Genomic DNA, 23,067 nt, shown 5'->3' on the forward strand with positions numbered 1-23,067 from the left:
AAAGACTAGAAGGGAAGCAAAATATCACAGGAATTACTTTAGTTAGTTTTTTTCTTCCTGTACTTGTTGTAAGAACTATAAGTTCACTCCATTTTAAAAGCAACCTAATATTAGTACCAGTGATGAAGACTGAATCCCAAGTATCCTCCTTTATTATTACTATGTGAACTCTTGTGGTAATATATATTTTTTTAAAGATTATTTATTTATTTATTTGAAAAGTAGAGTTACAGTGAGAGGGAGAGATAGAAAGAAAGCTCTTCCATCCGCTGGTTCACTCCCCAAATGGCCACAATGGCCAGAACTGAGCTGATCTGAAGTCAGGAGCCAGGAGCTTCTTCCAGGTCTCCCATGTGGGTGCAGGGTCTCAAGGACTTGGGCCATCTTCTACTGCTGTCCCAGGCCATTCAGAGAGCTGGATGCAAAGAGGAACAGCCGGGAATTGAACCATCCCAGTGCCCATATGGGATGCCCGTGCCACAGGCAGAGGATTAACCTACTGCACCATGGCACCGGCCCCTCTTGTGCCAATATATAAATACATTAAGTAAAAATAAATTTGTGTATTCCTTCAACCTAATCATACTTAACAGTTTGTGATTCCTTAAAGTCTTTTTTAATTTTTTAAAAATTTTTTTTGACAGGCAGAGTGGACAGTGAGAGAGAGACAGAGAGAAAGGTCTTCCTTTACCGTTGGTTCACCCTCCAATGGCCGCCGCGGCTGGCGTGCTGCGGCCGGCGCACGGCGCTGATCCGAAGCCAGGAGCCAGGTGCTTCTCCTGGTCTCCCATGCGGGTGCAGGGCCTAAGGACCTGGGCCATCCTCCACTGCACTCCTGGGCCACAGCAGAGAGCTGGCCTGGAAGAGGGGCAACCGGGACAGAATCCGGTGCCCTGACCGGGACTAGAACCTGGTGTGCCGGCGCCGCAAGGCGGAGGATTAACCTGTTGAGCCACGGCGCCGGCCTTCCTTACAGTCTTAAATCATCAGTTCACTTGTGTGTAACTTTCACCAAAGCATAGTTTTTTAATCTTTGACTTTTTTTTTAATGTTGTGATACACTATTATTCTGTGGCAAGTTTTCTTCACTTCCTATGCTGTGCCTTAGCAATCTATCTATGTCATTGTCTTACTCTTTGAGAGCTATATAGTCATTCATTCATTCAGGAAATTCTAACCATATGCCAATAAATTAAAAACAAACATAGAAAATCTATGTGATAAAAAAATTATTGAAGAAATGATTTTTGAGGAGGGGGGTTATATTAAAGCAATCAGAACCTCTGAGACTGAAGAGTAATAAAAAGTACAAAACTTGGAAGGAATTGGAAAGGGAGGGTGGGGATGAGTAATTGTCAGGAGCTGATCAAATAGAAAGAGCCATTGTCTGCTACTGGTGGGTAGGAAATGGAGGAAGGAGCCAGAGGGATTCTCAGCAAGGAAAAGGCCTTTTAACATTGATAAAACTATTTCATTGTTTGCGAAACAAAAACTACCCTCCCACCCCCAGAAGATTCCAGGGTAAAATAGTTTTGGTTTTTGTTTTGGTTTTTGTTTTGTTTGTTTGTTTGTTTGTTTTTCTTTTTTTTTTTTTTTGACAGGCAGAGTTAGTGAGAGAGAGAGAGAGAAAGGTCTTCCTTCCATTGGTTCACCCCCTATATGGCCAGCGCACTGCGGCCTGCACTGCGCTGATCCAAAGCCAGGAGCCAGGTGCTTCCTCCTGGTCTCCCATGCAGGTGCAGGGCCCAAGCACTTGAGCCATCCTCCACCGCCTTCCCAGGCCACAGCAGAGAGCTGGACTGGAAGAGGAGCAACCGGGACAGAATCCGGCACCCCAAGTGGGACTAGAACCCGGGGTGCCAGTGCCGCCAAGTGAGCCGCGGCGCTGGCCTCCAGGGTAAAATATTTTATACTAGAAAAAATGCATTATCCCATGTTATATATGAAAACAGGCTTTAAAAGTTGTTTTTGTTGTGCGCCAGCCGCAACGCGCTGGCCATAGCAGCCACTTAGGGGTGAACCAATGGAAAAGGAAGACCTTTCTCTCTCTCTCTTACTGTCTAACTCTGCCTGTCAAAAAAAAAAAAAAGTGATTATTCTTTATACCTCTACACAAAGGCTTATTTTATAATTTTGCCTCATTTTAGGGAGGTTGAGAAAGCCTGTTTCTCATCTAGTGCTCTACCATGGTCCTGCTTTCTGACAGCTTCCGTATAAGATATGAATATTCTAGTTTTTTTTATTTTAATTTCTTTCCTCTTAAGAATAAAGCTTACACATGTAAATGTAAACATTCACAAAAGTATTTCATAGTAATAACTAACACAAGTTCACTAGTGTCAGCCTTTGTTCAGTGTTTCTGATGCACATGTGCCTTGTTTTCCTTATTTCTTAAAATAGCCCTTTTATGTACTATTTTCTGCTTTCTTTATTTTACATATAGGAAACTGAAACAAGAGTGAGGTTTTTAGTAAGTTGTAGTGGAACAGGATTGAAATGTAGTGTCTTTCTCACAGCCATGTATGTCTAAGTGTTTATCACTAGATTGACATAGAAAGGAAATTGGTAGCTTTATTAAGATTGGTATTTGAATGACATGATAGATAATAGTTAATGCTAGCAGCATTTACTTGTTATATTTAAAAAATACAATTTTCAGATGTAAAAAGTAAAGCTTAAGACAACTCTTTTAAAGTAAATTTCTGTCAACAACAGGAGTCACTGTGCACTTGCTCCCCATGTTGGACCTCTGTCCTTAATGAGGTGTACTATGAGAATTAACAGTAAAACCTGTCTTCAAACAGTACTTTATACTTTGTTATCTGTGTGGGTGCAAACAGTGGAAATAGTATAGAGTTGGTCTTCTGTGTATAAAGTGAAGTAAAAATGAATCTTAATGAAAAATGGAATGGGAGAAGGAGTAGGAGTAGGAGGTCAGGAATGAGGGGAAGAAACACTGTATTCCTAAAAGCTGTACATATCAAATTTGTATTCATTAAATAAAAACCTTAAAAACAAAATAAATTTCTGAGGCCAGTATTGTGGCATTACAGTTAAAGCCACTGCCTACTACAATACTAGCATCCTTTATGAGTACTGGTTCATGTCCCTGCTGCTCCACTTCCAATCCAGCTCCCTGTAATGGCCTGGGAAAAGTAGCAGAAGATGGCCCTAGTGCTTTGGGCACCTGCTACCCTCATGGGAGACCTAGAAGAAGATCCTGGCTTGAGCCTGCCTCAGTCCTGGCTGTTGCTGCCACCTGGAGAGTGGACCATTAGATGGCAGATTTCTCTCTCTCTTGCTCTCACTCTCCCTTTCTCTCTGTAACTCTTTCAAATAAATAAATAAATCCTTAAATAAATAAAAGTAAAGTGAGAATTTCTTAGAATTCCATTTCAAGGCAGCTCTGAGCCCACCAACTAGACACTGAAGGCAAAGCTCACCCCTCCTCAGTTGAAAAAATTTAGACAAAAGTTTCCACTGAACTTAAATGATGGGGCCAGCACTGTGCCTTAGCAGGTAAAACCACTATCTGCAGTGCTGGCATCCAATATGGGTGCCAGTTCGAGTTCTGGCTGCTCCACTTCCAATCCAGCTCTCTGCTATGGCCTAGAAAGTAGTAAAAGATGGCCCAAATTCTTAGGCCTCTGCACCCTCGTGTGAGACTTAGAAGCTTCTGGCTCCTGGCTTCAGATCATCATAGCCCCAGCTATTGCGGCCTTCTGGGGAGTGAACCAGCAGATGGAAGACCCTCTCTCTTTCTCTTTCTCTCTCTCTCTCTCTCTCTGCCTCTGCCTCTGCCTCTGCTTCTACCTCTGGATCTCTATAACTGCCTTTAAAATAAATAAATTTAAAGAAAAAAGTTAAGTGCAGACATGTCTGAGGATTGCAGGGATTTTTTATGAATCTATGGTAGATGCATAGAGATGACAGCTAATGAGTAATAAATTGATACTGGAATGGAATATACAAGGAAATAGTAGAATTGCCTTAGAAACCCTAGAACAGCAATCTATAATAGCTGTTCCCAGAGATAAATCCATACGCTCTGTCCAAAGAGCCTGTTTTACTATGATACAAAAATTGTATCTTGTACATTTTCATATTAAGCTATTTGTTAAACTTTTGTAACAGTAAAAGGGGTGGGCAGCATTTAGTCCAGTAGTTAAGACAGTATTTAAGATGCCCACATTCCATGTTAGAGTACCTGAGTTTAGTACCTCAATCTGACTAACGATTCGGCTGATGCAGACCTAGGAAGGCAGCACTGATTGCTCAAGTAAATAATTGGGTTCCTGCTACCTACGTGGGATACTTGGACTGAGTGCCCAGCTCCTGGCTTTTTCCCAGCCAAAGCCCAGCTATCAGGGTATTTGGAGAATGAACCAGTGAATGGGGGAGCCCTCTCACTCTTTATCTGCTTTTCTGTGTCTGCCTCTTTAGTAAATAAGTAAAGGAGGCTGGTGCTGTGGTGTAGAAAGTTAAGCTTCTGCCTGCAGTGCTGGCATCCCACATGGGCACTGGCTCAAGTCCCGGCTGCTCCACTTCCAATCCAGCTCCCTGCTAATGCGCCTGGGAAGGCAGTGGAGGATAGCACAAGTGCTTGGGCCCCTGCACCCACATGGGAGACCTGGAAGAAGCTCCTGGCTCCTGGCTTTGGCCTGGTCCAGCTCTGGCTGTTGCAGCCATTTGGGGAATAAACCAGCAGATGGAAAATCTATTTCTCCTTCTCTATATTTCTGATTTTCATATAAATTTTAAAAATCTTTAAAAAAATAAAAAAAATAAATTTTATCCAGCATTATGAGGAAGATGTAAGTAAAATAAGCCCTGAATCATAAAATTCAAAGTAATGCTGATGGTTTTGTTTTGCTTTGTTTTTACTCCATGTTTTCAGTTTGAGTAACTATGATTAAGTTACTTATGAGCTGCAAAGTATAGGTCAGCATTTTTTGCTTAATTGTTTTTGTATGTTTGGTTGGTTTTGTATAATGTGGTTCATTTAGAACACCAGATTAAATGTATTCATCCCCTTATTCATTCATTATTTGACCACTTAGTACCACATGGTGTGTTCAAAGCTGAAGATAGAATATAAAGGAAAGGATAGATACAGTCCCTGCCCCAGAGCTTAGTTTAATTTAGTAAGCATTTTGCAATAAATATAAAATTATAACTATGGAGTGCCAAGTAACTATGGAGTGCAACAAAGAGATAGAATTCTACCAGTATATAAAAGGGGGACTGAACCTTGACAGGGATGTTCGGGAGATTTCCTTAAGATAACATGATCAAACTAAAATTTAAAGGAGAAGTAGTGGTTAGGCATTATATAGACAGGGGAAGGGAGTCTGAGGGCAGTCTTAGAGCGCAGTCTATAGAAGAGAACATGGTGCATGCACTAGTCTCAGAGTCTCAACTCTACACTCGGATAGAATGACTTAGTATAGTCACTTAGCCTTTCTGAAGTTGTTTCTTCTTCCATAAAATGGAGTATAATGGTATTATAAACCTTCACATACTTTAAATAATTAACTATACTGGAAATCTTTGTCTTTGAAATTGTTCTGAGTCTCATTACTATCAGAATTTGACAGCTTTGTTCCAATAATGCTTAAAATTAGATGTATCTTGCCTTGTACACATTACCTTCTTTCAGAATCATTATCCCATGGCCGGTGCCGTGGCTTAACAGGCTAATCCTCCGCCTTGCGGCGCCAGCACACCGGGTTCTAGTCCCAGTTGGGGCGCCGGATTCTATCCCGGTTGCCCCTCTTCCAGGCCAGCTCTCTGCTATGGCCCGGGAGTGCAGTGGAGGATGGCCCAGGTCCTTGGGCCCTGCACCCGCATGGGAGACCAGGAGGAAGCACCTGGCTCCTGGCTTCGGATCAGCGCAATGCGCCGGCCGCAGCGGCCATTGGAGGGTGAACCAGCGGCAAAAAGGAAGACCTTTCTCTCTGTCTCTCTCTCTCACTATCCACTCTGCCTGTCAAAAAAAAAAAAAAAAATCATTATCCCTTCCTTTTCCCTTTTCGTGGTTACTACAGCTGATTACAAATTCCTTAAACTCAACTTTTCAGTTATCTTCAGACTTATTCTCTTATTCCCTAGTCCCTGTAACTATACAATGTTCAAACATTATCATATCTTATGCATTAATTCTGGAAATTTAAAAATTATATACTCTTTTTCCTCACTTCTACAATATTTGTCAAAATCCATACTATATATTTTCTGAATTATTTTAATAGTTAGGTTCCTAGCTTAGACTTAATTTAAACTGATAGAGAGCTTTTCTTAAAGGTGATTTTGATCACTACCCGACAAAGATCATACTCTGCCTCAAAAATTAAAGTATACCGTATATAATCTAACCATTTTTTAAAGACAGCTGTTTTCATTTTGCCTATTACTAGCTTCTAATCTTTTTCAGTTCTCACCCATATTTTTACACAGTCTTATCTCTTTTCAGCTACTTCCTGGAAATGAATTAGGGATGGGAACATTATGTAATGGAAAGTCCTAGTCACTGGTTGAGTGACCTCAGAAAAATCACTTAACTTTTCTGAATATGATGTGAAGATAAAATGAAATAATTATGCCCATTTTGCCTACTTCAGGGAGTAGTTGTAAGAATCAAATGAGGTAGATAGAAAAGCAAGTTTTTACTTATAAAGTAGCACACTAATAGAAGATATATTTTAGATGATTTCTAAATCTGTATTTTCAAGCATTTCCTGAGGCATCCTAAAGAATACTATCCAAGTTTAGATGTTTGCCAGCAACCCCAGAAAAACCAATTTTTTTTAAGATTTATTTTATTTGAAAGGAATTTTTTGTAAACTTTTATCTTTGTTCCACTAAAACAGGTAGGAAACGTCCAGCCCATGAGCCACAAAGATTTATTTTATTTATTTGAAAGGGAGAGTTACAGTGAGAGATAGAGCCAGGAGAGAGAGAGAGAGAGAGTCTTCCATCCACTGGTTCACTCCCCAAATGACTGCAACAGCCAGAGCTGAGCTGATCCGAAGCCAGGAGCAGGGTCTCCCACACAGGTGCGGGAACCCAAGGAGTTGGGCCATTTTCTACTGTTTTCCCAGGCCATAGCAGAGAGCTGGATTGGAAGTGGAGCAGCCGGGACTCGAACTGGTGCCCATATGGTACGCCGGCACTGCAGGCTGGGGCTTTAAGCTGTTGTGCCCACAGCACCAGCCCCTAAAGTTGATAATTTTGTATGGCCCATGAATGATATAAACATTCAAATGGCCCTTGGCAGAGAAAAGGTTCCCCACCTCGGCATGAAGAAGAAGTTAGATTAGATTCCTTTTATTTTCAGTTAGCTTTCTGTATTTCCATCAGTAAACACTTAGCCATTCAAGTTTCCCTGGGTCATAGTATCACATCATCTGAGATTTCTTCTTTGCCATTAATTCTTCTCATACCGAATTGAACTCCAAGCTTTGTCGGTTCTTTCACTATGCTTTCTAGGATCTGCTCTTTTCTGCATTCACTCTTTCCCTCCCCCACTGTCACTACTTCAGTCTTCACAGAGGAATTTTACAGTAGCCATATAGAAGTTCATCATCTCTCTGTTCTTATACAGTTTTTTTTTTTTTTTTTGGGGGGGGGGGAGGGAAGATCTCCCATCCATTGGTTCACTCCCCAAATGCCCTCAGCTGGGGATTGCCCAGCCAGGAACTTCTGGGTCTCCCATGTGGGATCCAACTATTTGTGGCATCGCCTGCTATCTCCCAAGGTGTGCATTAGCAGGAAGCTGGATTAGAAGCAGAGCCAGGACTCAAACCTAGACACTCCAGTGTGGGATCTAGGCATCCAAAGTGGCATGTTGTCCCTTTTCTGTTCAGTGTCAAATGCCCCCTTTTCTATCAGTTGTTTATATTTCACCTAAAACCACCTTTGTTCATAAATACAAACACAGAAGAATATAGTCAGACTACATTTACAAGTGTCAGCATCAGGCAGCAGCTTCAAAGCCAGGGCTACATTCATTCTCCTTGACCTCCCTATGGTAATTGACACTGTTAATCACTTTTCAAAATTCTTATCCTTGTCTTTCAGGTTATTACCCTCTTTCTCTTATGATCCTTTCAGTGTTCCCTTTTCTATATATCTCTCCCTCTTTCCCACTTACTCTGTCATTGCATGGGAGTGGAATTACTAGGGGCCTTTTTAAAATACTCGTGCACATGCCTTGGACAACCAGCTTGCAGGTATAGATTTGGAAGAATCATTCATTCCTTCTTTTCTATACTTTTTTAAAATTTATTTTCATCTATTTAAAAGGAAGAACAACAGAGAGAGACACAGAGAGCAAGAGAGAGGGAGCGGGGGGATGAGTGTCTTTCATTTACTGGTTCACTCCTCAAATGGCCACAGAAGCTATGGTTGGGACCCAACTAAAGCCAGGAACTCAGAACTCTATCTAGGTCTCCTGTGTGGGTATCAGGGGTCCAAGTATTTGAGCCATCATTTGCTGCCTCCCAGGATACATCTGCAGGAAGCTGGATCAGAAGCAGAGAAGCTAGGATTTGGACTGGCACTCCAGTATGGCATGTGGGCATCCCAAGTGGTATCTTTTTTTTTTTTTTTTAAGATTTATTATTTATTTCTTTGAAAGGCAGAGTTATAGAGAGGCAGAGGCAGAGATAGAGAGAAGTCTTCCATCTGCTGGTTCACTTGCCAAATGGCTGCAACGGCTGCAGCTGTGCTGATCCAAAGCCAGAAGCTCGGAGCTTCTTCCAGGTCTCCCATGCAGGTGCAGGGGCCCAAGGACTTGAGCCATCTTCTGCTACTTTTCCAGGCCATAGCAGAGAGCTGAATCTGAAGTGGAGCAGCCAGGACTTGAACCGGGACCATATGGGATATCGGCACTGCAGGCAGCAGCTTTTTACCCACTAAACCACAGCTCCAATACCCAAGTGGTATCTTAACCTTACACTGTGTCACAATACCTGACCCCCCATTCCTATATTAATCACTCGCCTTTTCTATACCAAATTATATCCCTTTAACATTTTATTTAAAATTTACATAAAAATTTTCCACAACTAACCCTAGGGTAAGTGCTCTTTTTGTGACTTAACATTTATATTCAAGTAATAAAATACCTTTTTTAAAATACATTTTTAGTTAGGGCCAGCGCTGTGGCTCAGCAGGCTGGCACCCTGGCCTGAGGCACCGGCTGCTCCACTTCCAATCCAGCTCTCTGCTATGGCCTGGGAAGGCAGAGGAGGATGGCCCAAGTCCTTGGGCCCCTGCACTCATGTGGGAGACCTGGAGGAAGCTCCTGGCTCCTGGCTTCAGATCGGCACAGCTCCAGCCATTGTGGCCATTTGGGAGAGAACCATCAGATGGAAAACCTCTCTCTCTCTCTCTCTGCCTCTCCTCTCTCTGTGTAACTCCTTCAAATAAATAAATAAATAAATTTAAAAAATAAAATGAAATACATGTTTAGTAGAATAAGTTGGTACCAAAAATTTTTCTGTAAAAAGAGATTAGAGGGGCTGGCATTGTGGTGAAGTGGGTTAAGCCACCACCTGCAACACCAGCATCCCACTTCATGTCCTGACTGCCCCACTTCCAGTCCAGCTCCCTGCTAATGCCGTCTGGGAAAGCAACAGCAGATGGTCCAAGTGCTTACTCTCTGGCTTTGGATCAGTCCAGCTCTGGCCATTGCAGCTATCTGGGGAGTAAACCAGTAGGTGGAAGATCCAAAATAATTTTTTTTTAAAAGTGTACGGTTATGTATGATATTAACATCAGTGAAGGCTAGGTGAAGGATATTCAGGAATTCCATGTACTTTGTTGCCAACTTTTATATAAGTCAAAATTTATTCTAAAATAAGCCTTTTTAAAATACTGTATTTGTGTATGATAGACAGTTTATCCCTCAGCTCCTTATATTGTAGATGAGGCCTAGAACTCTCAGAGGAAGAGAGTTCTAAATTCTCATACAAATCGGTGTGAAGTCTTATGCCTGCTTACTTAACATGTTCTCTACTGCTTCTACTTTTGATGATGTAGTCAATACCCTCCATGACCTTATAAAATAAATTTCATATATTAGATGTCAGGGAATTCTGTCAACTGACCCATTTTCAGAGTTGTGTTTACTTACAGCTTAACAAAGCTTTGGCTATCCCATAAAATCCAGAGACATTAAGGGAATAATTATATGTATGATAACAGTATGTGTTTTTTTATAATATAAAGAGAACATTCCATGTATTTCATAAGTATAGTTCTAAGAAGATAACCATACTTCCCTCCCTCTCCTTCTTCCTCACCCAATCTCCCACCTTCCCTCCCTTCTTTTCTTTTCATTAATTTTTCTAAGACATATTTTTTTAATTTTTGTTTTCATTTTTATTTGAAATACAAAGAGACAGATGGATAGAGATCTTCCATCCCCAAATGCCCTCAACAGCCAGGGCTGGGGCTGGCCAAAGCTGGGAGCCCAGAACTCAGACCAGGTCTCTCACCTGGATGGCAGGGACCCAACTGCTTGAGCCATCATCTGCTGTCTCCCAAGGTGCACATTAGCAGGAACCTAGACTGGATGCAGGGTCAGGACTCAGCTTCTACACTCTAGTATAAGATGCAGGCCTCCCAAGTGGCATTTTTAACCACTGCTTCAAAGACATAATTTTAATCTATTCTATAATCACAGAATTAATTCTCCACCAACCATTATATTTTACGAGTAAAGAATAGGAAGACTCCCATTCCACAGAAATATAAACAAGGGCTAAAAATGACAGTCATATCACAAGATGTCCATTACATTCCTATATATTTTGTATTCTTATTAACTATCACATATCAGAGAAAGCATGATATATGTCTTTTGATGACTGGCTTATTTCACTAAGCATAATGGTTTCCAGTTGCATCTATTTTGTTGCAAAACACAGCATTTTATTCTTTTTCATGGCTGAATAGTATTACATAATGTGTATAAACCACATTTTCTTCATCCAGTCATCAGTTGAGGGACATCTGGATTGATTCTGGATCTTAGCTTTTGTGAATTGAGCTGCAGTAAACATAAGGGTACAAATAGCTCTTTCATATGCTGATTTCATTTCGATTGAGTAAATTCCCAGGAGTGGGATGGCTGGGTCATATAGTAGATCTATTTTCAGATTTCTGAGGAATCTCTATACTGTCTTCATAATGGTTGTTCTAGTTGACATTCCCACCGTCATTGGATTTGGGTACCTTTTTTCCTACTTTCTCACCTGCATCTATTGTTTTTTGATTTTTGGATGATAGCCAGTCTGACTGGGGTAAGGTGAAACCTTATTTTGGTTTTTACTTCTATTTCCCTGATGGCTAGTGATCCTAAGCATTTTTTCATGTGTATGTTGGCCATTTGAATTTCATCCTTTGAAAAATACCTATTCGTGGCCTTTGCCCATTTCTTAACTGGATTAATTCTTTTGTTGTTGTTGAGTTTCTTAAGCTCTTTATAGATCCTGGATATTAACCCTTTATCATTTGCATAGTTTGCAAATGTTTTCTCCCATTCTGTCAGTTGCCTCTTAACTTTGTTGAGTGTTTCCTTTGCAATATGGTTACTTCTTAACTTGATATAATCCCATTTGTCTCTTTTTGCTTTTATTGCCTGTGCTTCTGGGATATTTTCAAAGAACTCTGCCTATGCCAGTGTCTTGAAGAGTCTCTTTGATGTTTTTGTCTAGTAATTTCATGTTATCGGGTTATAAATTTAGATCCTTGATCCATTTAGAGTTGATTTTTGTATAAGGTGTAAGGTAGAGGTCTTATTTGATACTTCTGCACATGTAGGTCTAATTTTCTCAGCACCATTTGTTAGAGAGACTGTCCTTGCTCCAGGGATTGATTCTAGCTCATTTGTCAGATTAGTTGGTTGTAGATGTGTAGATTAATTTCTGGAGTTTCTATTCACTATTGCATAGCTTTAATATATTGATGAAATCTTTAGAGATCACATATATGTCTATCTCATTCTCTTTTATTTTTAAAAATACATTTTTAATGACATTTAATTTATTGATAAGTCAGAATTACAAAGAGCGATCTTCCATCCACTGGTTCACTCCCCAAGTGGCCACAACAGCTAGGGCTGGACCAAGCTAAAGCCAGGAGCCGGGAGTCAGGAGCTTCTTTCAGATCTCCCACATGGGCCATCCTCCACTGCTTTCCCAGGCACATTAGCAGGGAGCTGGATTGGAAGTGGAGCAGCCGAGACTCCAACCAGCACCCATATGGGATGCTGACACTGCCAATGGAGGCTTAACCTTCTACACCACAGCACCAGCCCCCTCATTCTCATTTAAAAACCTCATAATAATGTCTTAGAAGGCTGTACCATTATTTAGTTAATGCCCTATATTTCCAGTTTTTTGTCCTTAATAATACTGCAGTGAACATTGATAAGTGTGTATGTTTGCATATTTACACAACTTTATCTACAGGATAATATCCTGGAAATTGAATTGCTGAGTCAAAAAGTAAACACATTTAAAAATTTAGTGATGGGTCCATGTTGTGGTGTGGCGAGTAAAAGTTACTGCCTGCAATGCCAACATCCCATATGGGTGCTAGTTTTTCTCCCAGCTGCTCCGATTTCTACCCAGCTCCCTGCTGATGTGCCTGAGAAAAGCAGCAGAGGATAGCTCAAGTGCTTGAGCCCTTGTCACCCACGTAGGAGACCTGGAGGAAACTCCTGGCTCCTGGCTTTACCCTAGCCCAGCCCCAGCCTTGCAGCTGTCTGGAGAATGAACCTGTAGATGGAAGATCTCTCTGTGTGCCTCTCGCTCTCTCTCTCTCTCTCTGTAACTCTGACTTACAAATAAATAAATATTTTTTAAAATTATAATTCACAAGTTATTTTATGCAAAGATTATACTAACATACTCCCATCCATATTTAAGAAAGTACCCATTTCTCTCAAACCTCAACACACTGGAATTTATTTACATTTATTTAATTAGGAATGCCGTTAACACATCATGTCATATGTTGTCCATGTATTTTTATGGTTTTTTGGACTTTTGATGCCCTTGCTCATTTTTCCTGTAAGTTTTTTGTCTTTTGGTTACTATAATAATGCTAAGTTGTGGAAGTGAACCCTTTCATATGTAAGTGAGTTTTTTTCTCTTATTTTTTCCTTTGACTGTGATGTCTACATGAATAGTTTTGAATGACCTGATCTCATGCTTATACTTTTATTGAACCCTCTACCCTTTCACAACAGATTAAATCTCATCTACAAATGGACAGGTTTCTGTTTCTGAAACATACTATTTAAATACATACAGATACTATTTTAATTAGTTTTGTAATCTCAGTAGCTCTTTCACTACTCATTGTACACATTCATTTGTTTCAAAGAGCTTTTGAATGTTGTTCTTGCAGGCTTCAGACATCCAGGCAAGGTCAATAGTACTTACCTGGTCACCACCTTCCAGCTTCATTAATGGCGAAGCAGATGAGACTCCTGCACCAGAGCTCTATGGTTATGAAATTCTGCTATCTAGTTCTGGCAAAGATGGGAAATACAAAAGTGTATATGTGTAAGTATTTCTTGTGCTTTGTGCCTTCTTCTTATCCATTATATAAATTAATGGTTTTTCATAAACAGCTTATTACTAATTTTGTTGTATTTTCTCAGAGATTTGTTTTGAACCTATAAGTTGAGCAGTGACAGTAATTTCAGTATCAGTAGTCCAAATGCAAGCTGGCACATATTTCTGTTTATATTCCCTTAGAATAATCACTTTCATTGGCCATATCAACTTTTTTTTTTTCCTGTAGGCCAATAGATGTTTTTAGTATTCACATATCCTCAGTGCATTATTATAAATTATAGTGTGCAGAACTCAGGACCATAGACTCTAGCTTTAAAACAATGTGTTGGAATTCCCATAGAGAAATTGTGCTTCATGAATGTTTTAATAATTAATTACTAGTGTTGTAAAAGTACACTATAATGAAACATAAATAAATATAAAAAGTCTTATCTTACAATGAAGATATAGTGGGTAAAATGCTAACACATTAAACATTTTTCAGTATATATGCTCGTTGTATTTTAAGATTACAAAATGAGTTCCTATAAATATAAAAGAAATTGTACTAGTAAGTGTAGCTCAAGCAATCTGATATTTTTCCTAGTTTTGAATGTGGAATTGCAAAATAGAACTAACACTACTTTAAACATTAGGGAAAACCAAAATGTTGTGCCTCAGAACTTTTCTATTTGGAGGTGAAGGAGGTTAGGATGCTCAAGCTGATAGAGCATTCTTGTTCTCATTTAATAAATTCTTAGAATCTTGTGACTTTGTGTGTAAAAGATGATGTCCATATCAGCGCCTTAGGTGAAAAATAGTTTCAGATTATCCTGCAAATAAGAGCATAATGTGCAGAATGTGATGACCACACACAGTTTCAAAAAAAGTTGAGAACTCTTGATTGGGAGTCTTACTGCTTCTAAGGGCTTGAATTTGTTACAAATTCTAAGGGCTTGAATTTGTTACATTACAAGTTAATGTCCTGTCTTAAAATGAACATAGTACCAGTGTTACTTATTTGTCATTAACAATTGTATTTTGAAAACATTCTTTTTCCTTGGTTTACAATGTTATTATACCAAAATACTTTAGAATTAGAAAGGGTGACTAAAATTATAACATTTATGATTGACAGTTTCAAAATAAACTATTTCTCTGTTCTTATTCATATAAACAATGTTTATTCTAATGGGGGAAAAAGACTAAATCCAAGTATTGGTTATAATTTTAATAAAGGAGGTGGCTAGTCATTTGAGTTGACATAGCACAGAACACTGGCCACATCAACCATCTTGGTATGTTTTTCAAAAAGTAGTAAGGAGAAGAAAGGAAAGTGAAACTGCCCCAGCTACTCTCATCACATTACATAAGATTATAAAAATTCCATGCCTCTTCATTGGTATTTCTTTGTGTTTATTCATTTTTCCTTAAATGAGACAAGTAAACCTACCTAAGGGGTATATAGGGGATAAAGCACCATCAACATGAAAGTTACTTTTGTTATCAGTGACTGTTTCTAGTTAGATATGTCTGCTTGCTGAAAAGAAAGACTTATTTCTATTTTCAACCTTACCAGGATGCATAAGAAGGACATTAGTCACTTTCTTTATCCTGTACCAGGTGAAGTCTCTCCCTGAGGCTGCTACAGCAACTGCCCAGTTCATTAAAGTGTACTTTCATTTATGAGACATGTTTATTTCTGATCATATTTACTGGTTTTTCTTTGAGAAGGGGTACCTGGGAGACAAGGGGTAGGGAAAGTGAAAAAGAAGTCCATAAAGTGGAAAGGAGAGAATGGAATAGGGAACAGTGATTTAAAACAAGAAAAGAAGAGAGAATAGGCTGCTGAGTTATGGCCATATTCCCAGATAGTAGTCTTCTCAGATGATTATTTTTAAGATGAATGCTGTTCTATTTGAAAAGAGAATAATGGCTGTGGGAAACGCTTTACTTTAAATTACAATTCACTTTTTTTCTTTTCTACTCATTAAACTAATATTACAAGGTGCCATATTATTTTCTAATAAAATGAAATAGTAGAATACTTGTAAAACTTCAGTAGTTTTACTTTCAATAGTACATGCTTTTATTCATTATTTTATGTGCAAATGTATTTTTAAGTAATTGAAAATGGTTTCATTTCTTCAGTAAGCTAAGTAACTTCCCTAACTCCATTCCAAAAATAAAGGTCTGACTTACACACTTGATTTGCTTAGCACATTTTTTTGTTTTAAAGTAGTATGTAGATATGTACTTAATGTTTGGCACATAGCCCAATTGCACAGATTTCATTTTAGTGAAAACTGAATATGGTGACAGTTAGTAAAGGAAGAAGAGTATAATTTCATGAAATACTACAAACTGTATTGTATATAATGCACATCCTTTGAAAACGTTTTATTTATCACACATTGAAATACTGCCCTTTTCCCCCTAGAGGAGAAGAAACAAGTGTCACTCTAAATGATCTCAAACCAGCCACAGATTACCATGCAAAGTAAGGAACTCCCACGTGTTTTTTTGTTTGTTTCTTTTTTTTTTTTTTTTTTAGATTTTTTTTTTTTTTTTTTTTTTTTTTGCAATATATTACAGAGTTCTCTTGTGGGTTTCTAAAATAATTTCCTTTAAAATCTAATATAATATTAATTTTGGATGAAAATATGGACTTTGGATTTATCTGTTAGTATAATTTCAGTGTTTTCTTTAAAAAACTTGTGTTAGGGGCTGGTTCTATGGCACAGCAAGTTAAGCTGCCATCTGCAGTGCTGGTATCCCATATGAGCTCTGGTTCAAGTCTCAGCTGCTCCACTTCCAATCCTGCTCCCTGCTAATGTGCCTGGGAAAGCAGCAGGTGACCCAAGTGCTTGGACCCCTGCACCCACATGGAAAACTTGGATGAAGCTCCTGGCTACTAGCTTCAGCCTGGCCCAGCCCTGACCATTGCAGCCATTTGGGGAGTGAACCAGCAGATGGAAAATTCTTCTCTGCAGCCATTTGGGGAGTGAACCAGCAGATGGAAAATTCTCCTTCTCTGTCTCTCCCTCTCACCTGCTCTTTCTGTAATTCTGACTTCTAAATCAAATAAATCTTTTTTTTAAAATTGTTAACAGTGAAGTTTTAATCACCTGTTGGTAGGGCCTAAAATTTGGAATGTTGAATAAGTCCATAGTATCTAATTTAGCACTCAAAACTTGTCCCAGCTTTTGAAAATTTTATAAAGCAGAATCATAAATAGTACTAGATTTATTTTCATGTGATTTTAGTATATCCTGCTTTGGAAAGAATTTGAGATATTAAAAATCTCAGAATTTACAACATTTTGTAGCTTAGATATTGTTTTACTCTGTATAGTTCTAGTAAAATTACCTGAAATTTGATCAATTTAGCCCCTCCTCCCAAGCAGGAGCCCAATATAATACATTTAATTAATCACTCCAGTTATTTCTAAGACCACTTGTGGTTTGAGTGTATTCCTATTAAATTATTAAGTCTTCAAGTATACTTCCTATGGATAAAACCAAGCTACTGTCAAACCTAATATTTTCAAACTATGGATTCTAACCATAATTGAATCATAAATTTAAGATGAGTTATAGTCATCATTTAAAAGAAAAACAAATAAAATATAACAGAAAATGTGAGTATCACCGCTAGTTAAGAATGTTATTTCAGGAAACTTGTTTTATGTATGTATGAACGAATACATATATGTACAGATACAGTTATGTCACAATTTAAAATATATTTATTTGAGTTGTAGTTGAAAACAAGAAAGCCACTTGTCCTATTATTCTGCCTCCCTTTACTTCTAATATTTGTTCTTTCTTCATAGAACATTTAGAGAGCACCTTACAAACTTGAAAATGCTTAAAGATGATACCATTCAAAGTAGGACATACTGATTCTGATTCTAAGGGTAAAACCATTTTATTTTATCACTCTAGAGTACAGGCAGAATACAATTCTATAAAGGGAACTCCTTCAGAAGCTGAAAGCTTTACCACCTTGAGCTGTGAACCTGACATACCTAATCCACCCAGGATAGCCAACCGGACCAAAAATTCACTCACTTTGCAATGGAAGGTAAGAATATTCTGTAGAATATTTCCAACTGGACGTTAATATCTTTTTTGTCCACCATAGTGTTAAGTTTCAGTTGTTTGGGGAGACAAAAAGATCTTTGTTTTCTTTATATTCATTAAATGGCATTTGTTTCTTACAAAATAACACTTTTTTCTTATATATATATAAGTACAGCAAAAAATAGATTTATAATTACAGTTATCTTTAATACTTTGTAATGATACCTTTATATCCTAGTTTTATCCTAAAATCATAATCATAATCTAAACTCTAAAAATCCCAATATGATAGGGGCAGGCATTTGGCACAGTGGTTAAACCAACATTTGGAACATCATCCCTTATTTTAGTCCCAGCTATTCCACTTCTGATCCAGCTCCTGCTCATGTACACCCTGGAAAGCAGCAAGTGATGGCTCATTTATTATATCCCTGCCACCCATGTGGGAGACCCAGATTGATTTCTGACCTCCTGGCTTCAGCCTGGCCCAGTCCTGGCTATTGTGGCATTTGGGGAGTGAGTCAACAGGTAGAAGAAGATCTCTGTCAGTCTCTGTCTCTCTCTGACTCTGCCTTTCAAGTAAAATTAAAATAAAGTTAAAATTTTTAAAATAAATTAAAAATATTAAAACAATACCTTAGAGGAAGAATAAAGTTATTTTTTAAGATTTATTTATTTATTTATTTGAAAGGCAGAGTTACAGAGAGGCAGATGCAGGCAGAGAGAGAGGTTTCTCCATCCACTGATTTACTTCCCAGATAGCCAAAATGGCTGGAGCTGTGCCAATCCAAAGTCAGGAGCCAGGAGTTTCTTCTGGGTCTCCCATGGGGGTTCAGGGACCCAAAGACTTGGGCCGTTTTCTGCTGCTTTCCCTGGCAATAGCAGAGAGCTGGATTGGAAGTGGAGTAGCCGGGACTCAGATTGGTGTCCATATGGGATGCTGGCACTGCAGGTGGCAGCTTTACCCACTACGCCACAACACCAGCCCCTAAAGTTATTCTTAATAGAATAATAAATATTCTAATATAAAAATATTTGTGCCCAATTATATAAGAAAATAAAATGTAATGGATAGGCTTCATACACAAAAGTGGTAATTCAAATACCACAGACAGCATTGTCATAGATAAATATCATTTGTGAAATGACATACAAGTTTGGGGAAATTTCTGAACAAAATTAAATAATCTTTCCCAAATTACAAAGTAGTTGCATTTTCCCAAAATTCTGGATCCTGATCATTATAAACAGATATTTCATGTGCAAGGACATCTGTCAGGACATTGAGAAGTCCTAAAGGAAGGGAGCAGTTCCTCATTGTACTGTTTGTCCCACACTCTGCATGGATGTTAGCACCCTTGACCTCTACCTCATAACCATCAGCCCTCTCTTCCCCATGTGATCTGTTCAGAAACACCCACACACAAAATTTCAGAACATTCTCTAGAAGGGAGATTTGCATTGAGTTATAACTACTAGTTTTAATTACCTACTCTTACCTCAAGAGCAAAACTCAGAACTAACTTTCCTTCTGAAAGCCTTTGAAAATGTGGACCTTACTGTCTGCTCAGTAGTTTGTTAGTCCCTACTTCGTCTGAAGATATTAAGTGGTCTCTAATTTAAAAATATGAGACAGATGTTTGGTATAGCACTTAAGATGCCTGTATCCAGAATCAGACTGTCTGGGTTCAAATCCCACTGCCTCTTTAATTTCCAGCTTCATGCTGATATACACTGGGAGGCAGATGACGGCTCAAGTGCTTGGGTCCCTTCTACCCACTTGGGAGACTGGATTGAATTGCTGGCTCCTGGCTTCAGCCTGGTCCAGAGCAGGTCTTGAGGAATTTGGGGAATGAATGCGCAGATGAAAAGATTTTTTAATATCTCTCTGCCTTTCAATTAAAATTGAAATTTAAAAAGAAAAACTAGTGTACATAAATTGGACAACTCTTTACATGTACACATTTGCATGTGTGACTAAAATTATGACTAATTTTATAGCGTGCCACTTACAGTAGCATTTTACTTATGAATAAGCTTAGACCCTTTTCTTTGGTAGAGCAACTAGAGAAGCAGCCTGTCCATGTAGATTGAGAGTTCTATAGGTCACTGCTCTTTACTCTGAAGGTAAATAAAATTCCATTTTGAGGAACCGGTGCCGTGGCTCACTTGGTTAATCCTCCGCCTGTGTCACTGGCATCCCATATGGGCCGCTGGTTCGAGACCCGGCTGCTCCTCTTCCAGTCCAGCTCTCTGCTGTGGCCCAGGAGGGCAGTGGAGGATGGCCCAAGTGCTTGGGCACCTGCACCCACATGGGAGACCGGGAGGAAGCACCTGGCTCCTAGCTTCGGATCGGCGTAGCTCCAGCCGTAACGGCCATTTAGGGGGTGAACCAACAGAAGGAAGACCTTTCTGTCTCTCTTTCTCACTAACTCTAAAGATAACAAAAAATTTTAAAAAATAAAATTCCATTTTGAAATTTCCACCTTTGACAATATCTCAACAGCCCCTACACAAAATGTAGACAGTGTTAGCATTTCAAGTTGCCCACACAGGCTACTCAGGCTTCTAGAAACAGCCCTGTCCACACACATGGTAATCAGCAGGGTTTGAGAAAAGTATCATTGTATTGTTACTGGGGGTAATATTAGATACATCAGAATTGTTGGGAGGATTAAACAGATTATATCTGTATAGCCCATGGCACAATGCCTGGAACTTAGAAAGCATTATAACTATTGTTATATAATTGTGAAGATAACAAAATCTTGCTTACAGTAGTTGAGTAATTTGAATACCCCATCTTTTTACTCTGCTGCCTTACATACTCGAAAGGCATTCCCATGGCAGTTAATGTAGGATATAGGATGAGAACGGGAAGTATTTTATGATGATGACAAGCTCAAGTTGTGATCCCAGTGTGATCAGATTAGAAATTATTGCCAATACCAGGCTGACCTGTTCAGTTCTTAAGACCCTGCTAGGTAGAAACACTGATTTTGTGGTCAATTAGACCAAATTCAGCTCTGCTCCACTCTTTAAGACTTTGTGATCTGGAACTACTTGTTTGGATTCTTTGAAGCCCTTGCTTCCTTTGTGTAAAGTTTGAATAATAGAACTTCATAGAGTTTGGTTGTGATGATTAAATGAAATAAGGTAAAACATTTTACAAATAATAGTTTCCCCTCGAACCTGGAGAACAGCTGGAGGATGTCTTGGCTTTTCAAAGTAGACGTTTTGAAGATCTCACCAAAGTTTTTTTAAAAAAGAAAAATAAAGTAAGTAAATGTGAGATTTCAGCGTCTAGACTATAGCAGTCTGGAGTTATTGATTCTTGGGAAATATATTTCCTACTGAGATTTGTGATCTCTTTCTTTTGATTCTCTCTCTCTCTCTCTGCTGTTTAGTAAGTTGGAGTTTCCCAAGGATCCTTTTACTGCTCCCTTCTTACTATATTCATTTTTAAAAGCCACTGCTATGCCAATCAGTGGATTATTACTCTACCTAACAAGCAAATTGGAAAATGCTAAGTATATAAAAATTTCAGTTTTTAAAACACAAAATTTGTTTTCAATAATTTAAACCTCCATTTTATAAATGACTCTATTTAAAGTTTACTGATTCTTGATTATTGTTTACATAGTTGGCAGTGTTATTAAAAAATTGGATAGAGTCTAGAAAATCACAGAACTTCTCTATAGAGTCGTTTCAAAACTTAAAATTGTGTAAGAGGAATCTTAAAATTGTCTATAAATGTAAATTTATAATAACAATGGTGCTCATTTGTTCTGCAAAGAGGAGATGAGCTGAAATTATAAGAAAGAAATTCACTTAGAAGTAAGGTTGAAATTCTGATTTCAAGGATGAGTAAATACTAAAATAAAACGTTGAAGGAGAATTCAGTTTTCACCCCTAAAGATAAGCAGATTACAGCATCAGCTGCCTCAGGTAAACAGGCAGTCCAGATCGTGTGCCTGCTGAGAGTCTTTTCAGCATCCTAGTTCTTCACGCTGGTGTGTTACACAATATTAAATTATAAAGTAAGTTCTAATAAAAATAATAAGAGTGATACCAAGGAGCTTAAAGCTGATAAAACCCTGAAAGAAAGGCAAAGTGATTTTTTAAAAAATATAAAAGTTTAAGATAGTTCATGGTAAAAGAGGTTGTTCAATGTCCTTAGCATCTCTTTGGCTTTGTTTTCTTTCATTACATTTTTTAAAAATGTGGGGTGTATGGTAATTACTGTATCTTCTGTGCATATTTTTCTAGGAGTTAGTCATAGAAAACATCTGCATATAAAATAGACTGTATAGATTAAATTATCATAGTGTCATTCATGGAAGTACTGATTTGTATTCATTTTGTTTTTTGGTGTTTGTTTTAGGCACCTAGTGACAATGGTTCTAAAATCCAAAGCTTTGTTTTAGAGTGGGATGAGGTAAGTAAATTGAGTCTTTAAATGGTTAAAATTATATGCATATCTTCAGATATACTTTCTCAATAATTAGGTGTTTTCCTCTTTAAGAAACAGTATGAATTATCTTTTGTGGTGAATGGGTAGATTGATGGTGTTCTTAGGAAGCATTGACTAATCCTCCCTATGTTTTGTTTGTTTTTTAACTAAACCACCATCAAATCTATCACTTAGGTAATTACCTTGTTGAGGTAAAATTTTTTTCATATTAGTATATTCATTTCAAATGGCTGCTATAACACAAACCTGACGTTTTAAAACAAAATATATATTTTCTTACAGTTTTAGAGGCCAGAAAAATGAATGGGTTTCACTGGGCCTAAATCAGTGTCAGCATGACCATGCCCTCTGGGGCTCTAGAGGAGAGTCTATTGCCTTGCCTTACCCAGCTTCCGTAGGCTGTCCTCTGTCCTCTTTACTTGGCTCATGATTAAAAGACACTGTCATTTCTCCATTTGCTTCCATCACCTTCTTCCTCTTCTGTCTTCAAATCTCCCTCTGCCTCTGATATAATTCCGTTTAGGATCCACTCAAATAATCCAGGATCATCTCAAAATTCTTAACCTAGTCACGTTGTGCAATCATATCACCATGTAAAGTAACATTCACGGATTTCAGGGACTAAGACCTGGATGTCTTTGAGGCTGTTATACAGCCTACCACAGCAAACATCCTGAGCTTTATTATTTAGTACAGTGTTTTACTGTCTCTTATCTTCTCTGTTGCCCTACTCTTTGTGCCACATGAAGAGGAAGGACCAGATGGCATAGAAGAAATTCCACTGATAATTTAGGGATTCATTAGTATAGTAAGAGAATAATGAAATACAGTCAAGAACTTCTAGAAATGCTAAGAAGACAAAGAATTAATAATAGTGCATAAATCTAAAAAGAAAACCATATCATGTTGATAAATGTATGAGAGGATTTGATAA

The 23,067-nt window shown here is 38.4% G+C and overlaps 1 protein-coding gene across 4 annotated transcripts in view; it reads left to right on the forward strand.

The window, feature by feature from the left end:
* Positions 1–23,067, forward strand: part of FNDC3A (fibronectin type III domain containing 3A) — a 187,190-nt gene that overhangs the window by 115,428 nt on the left and 48,695 nt on the right. For all 4 annotated transcript variants that reach the window (XM_062194208.1, XM_062194206.1, XM_062194207.1 and 1 more), the window contains 4 exons: positions 13,423–13,580; positions 16,015–16,074; positions 17,522–17,660; positions 22,044–22,097. In XM_062194208.1, the coding sequence (XP_062050192.1) occupies positions 13,423–13,580; positions 16,015–16,074; positions 17,522–17,660; positions 22,044–22,097 (411 nt within the window). The remainder of the gene's footprint in view (positions 1–13,422; positions 13,581–16,014; positions 16,075–17,521; positions 17,661–22,043; positions 22,098–23,067) is intronic.

Source organism: Lepus europaeus, chromosome 6 (genome assembly GCF_033115175.1).
Source record: "Lepus europaeus isolate LE1 chromosome 6, mLepTim1.pri, whole genome shotgun sequence".
NCBI classification, from domain to species: Eukaryota; Metazoa; Chordata; class Mammalia; order Lagomorpha; family Leporidae; genus Lepus; species Lepus europaeus.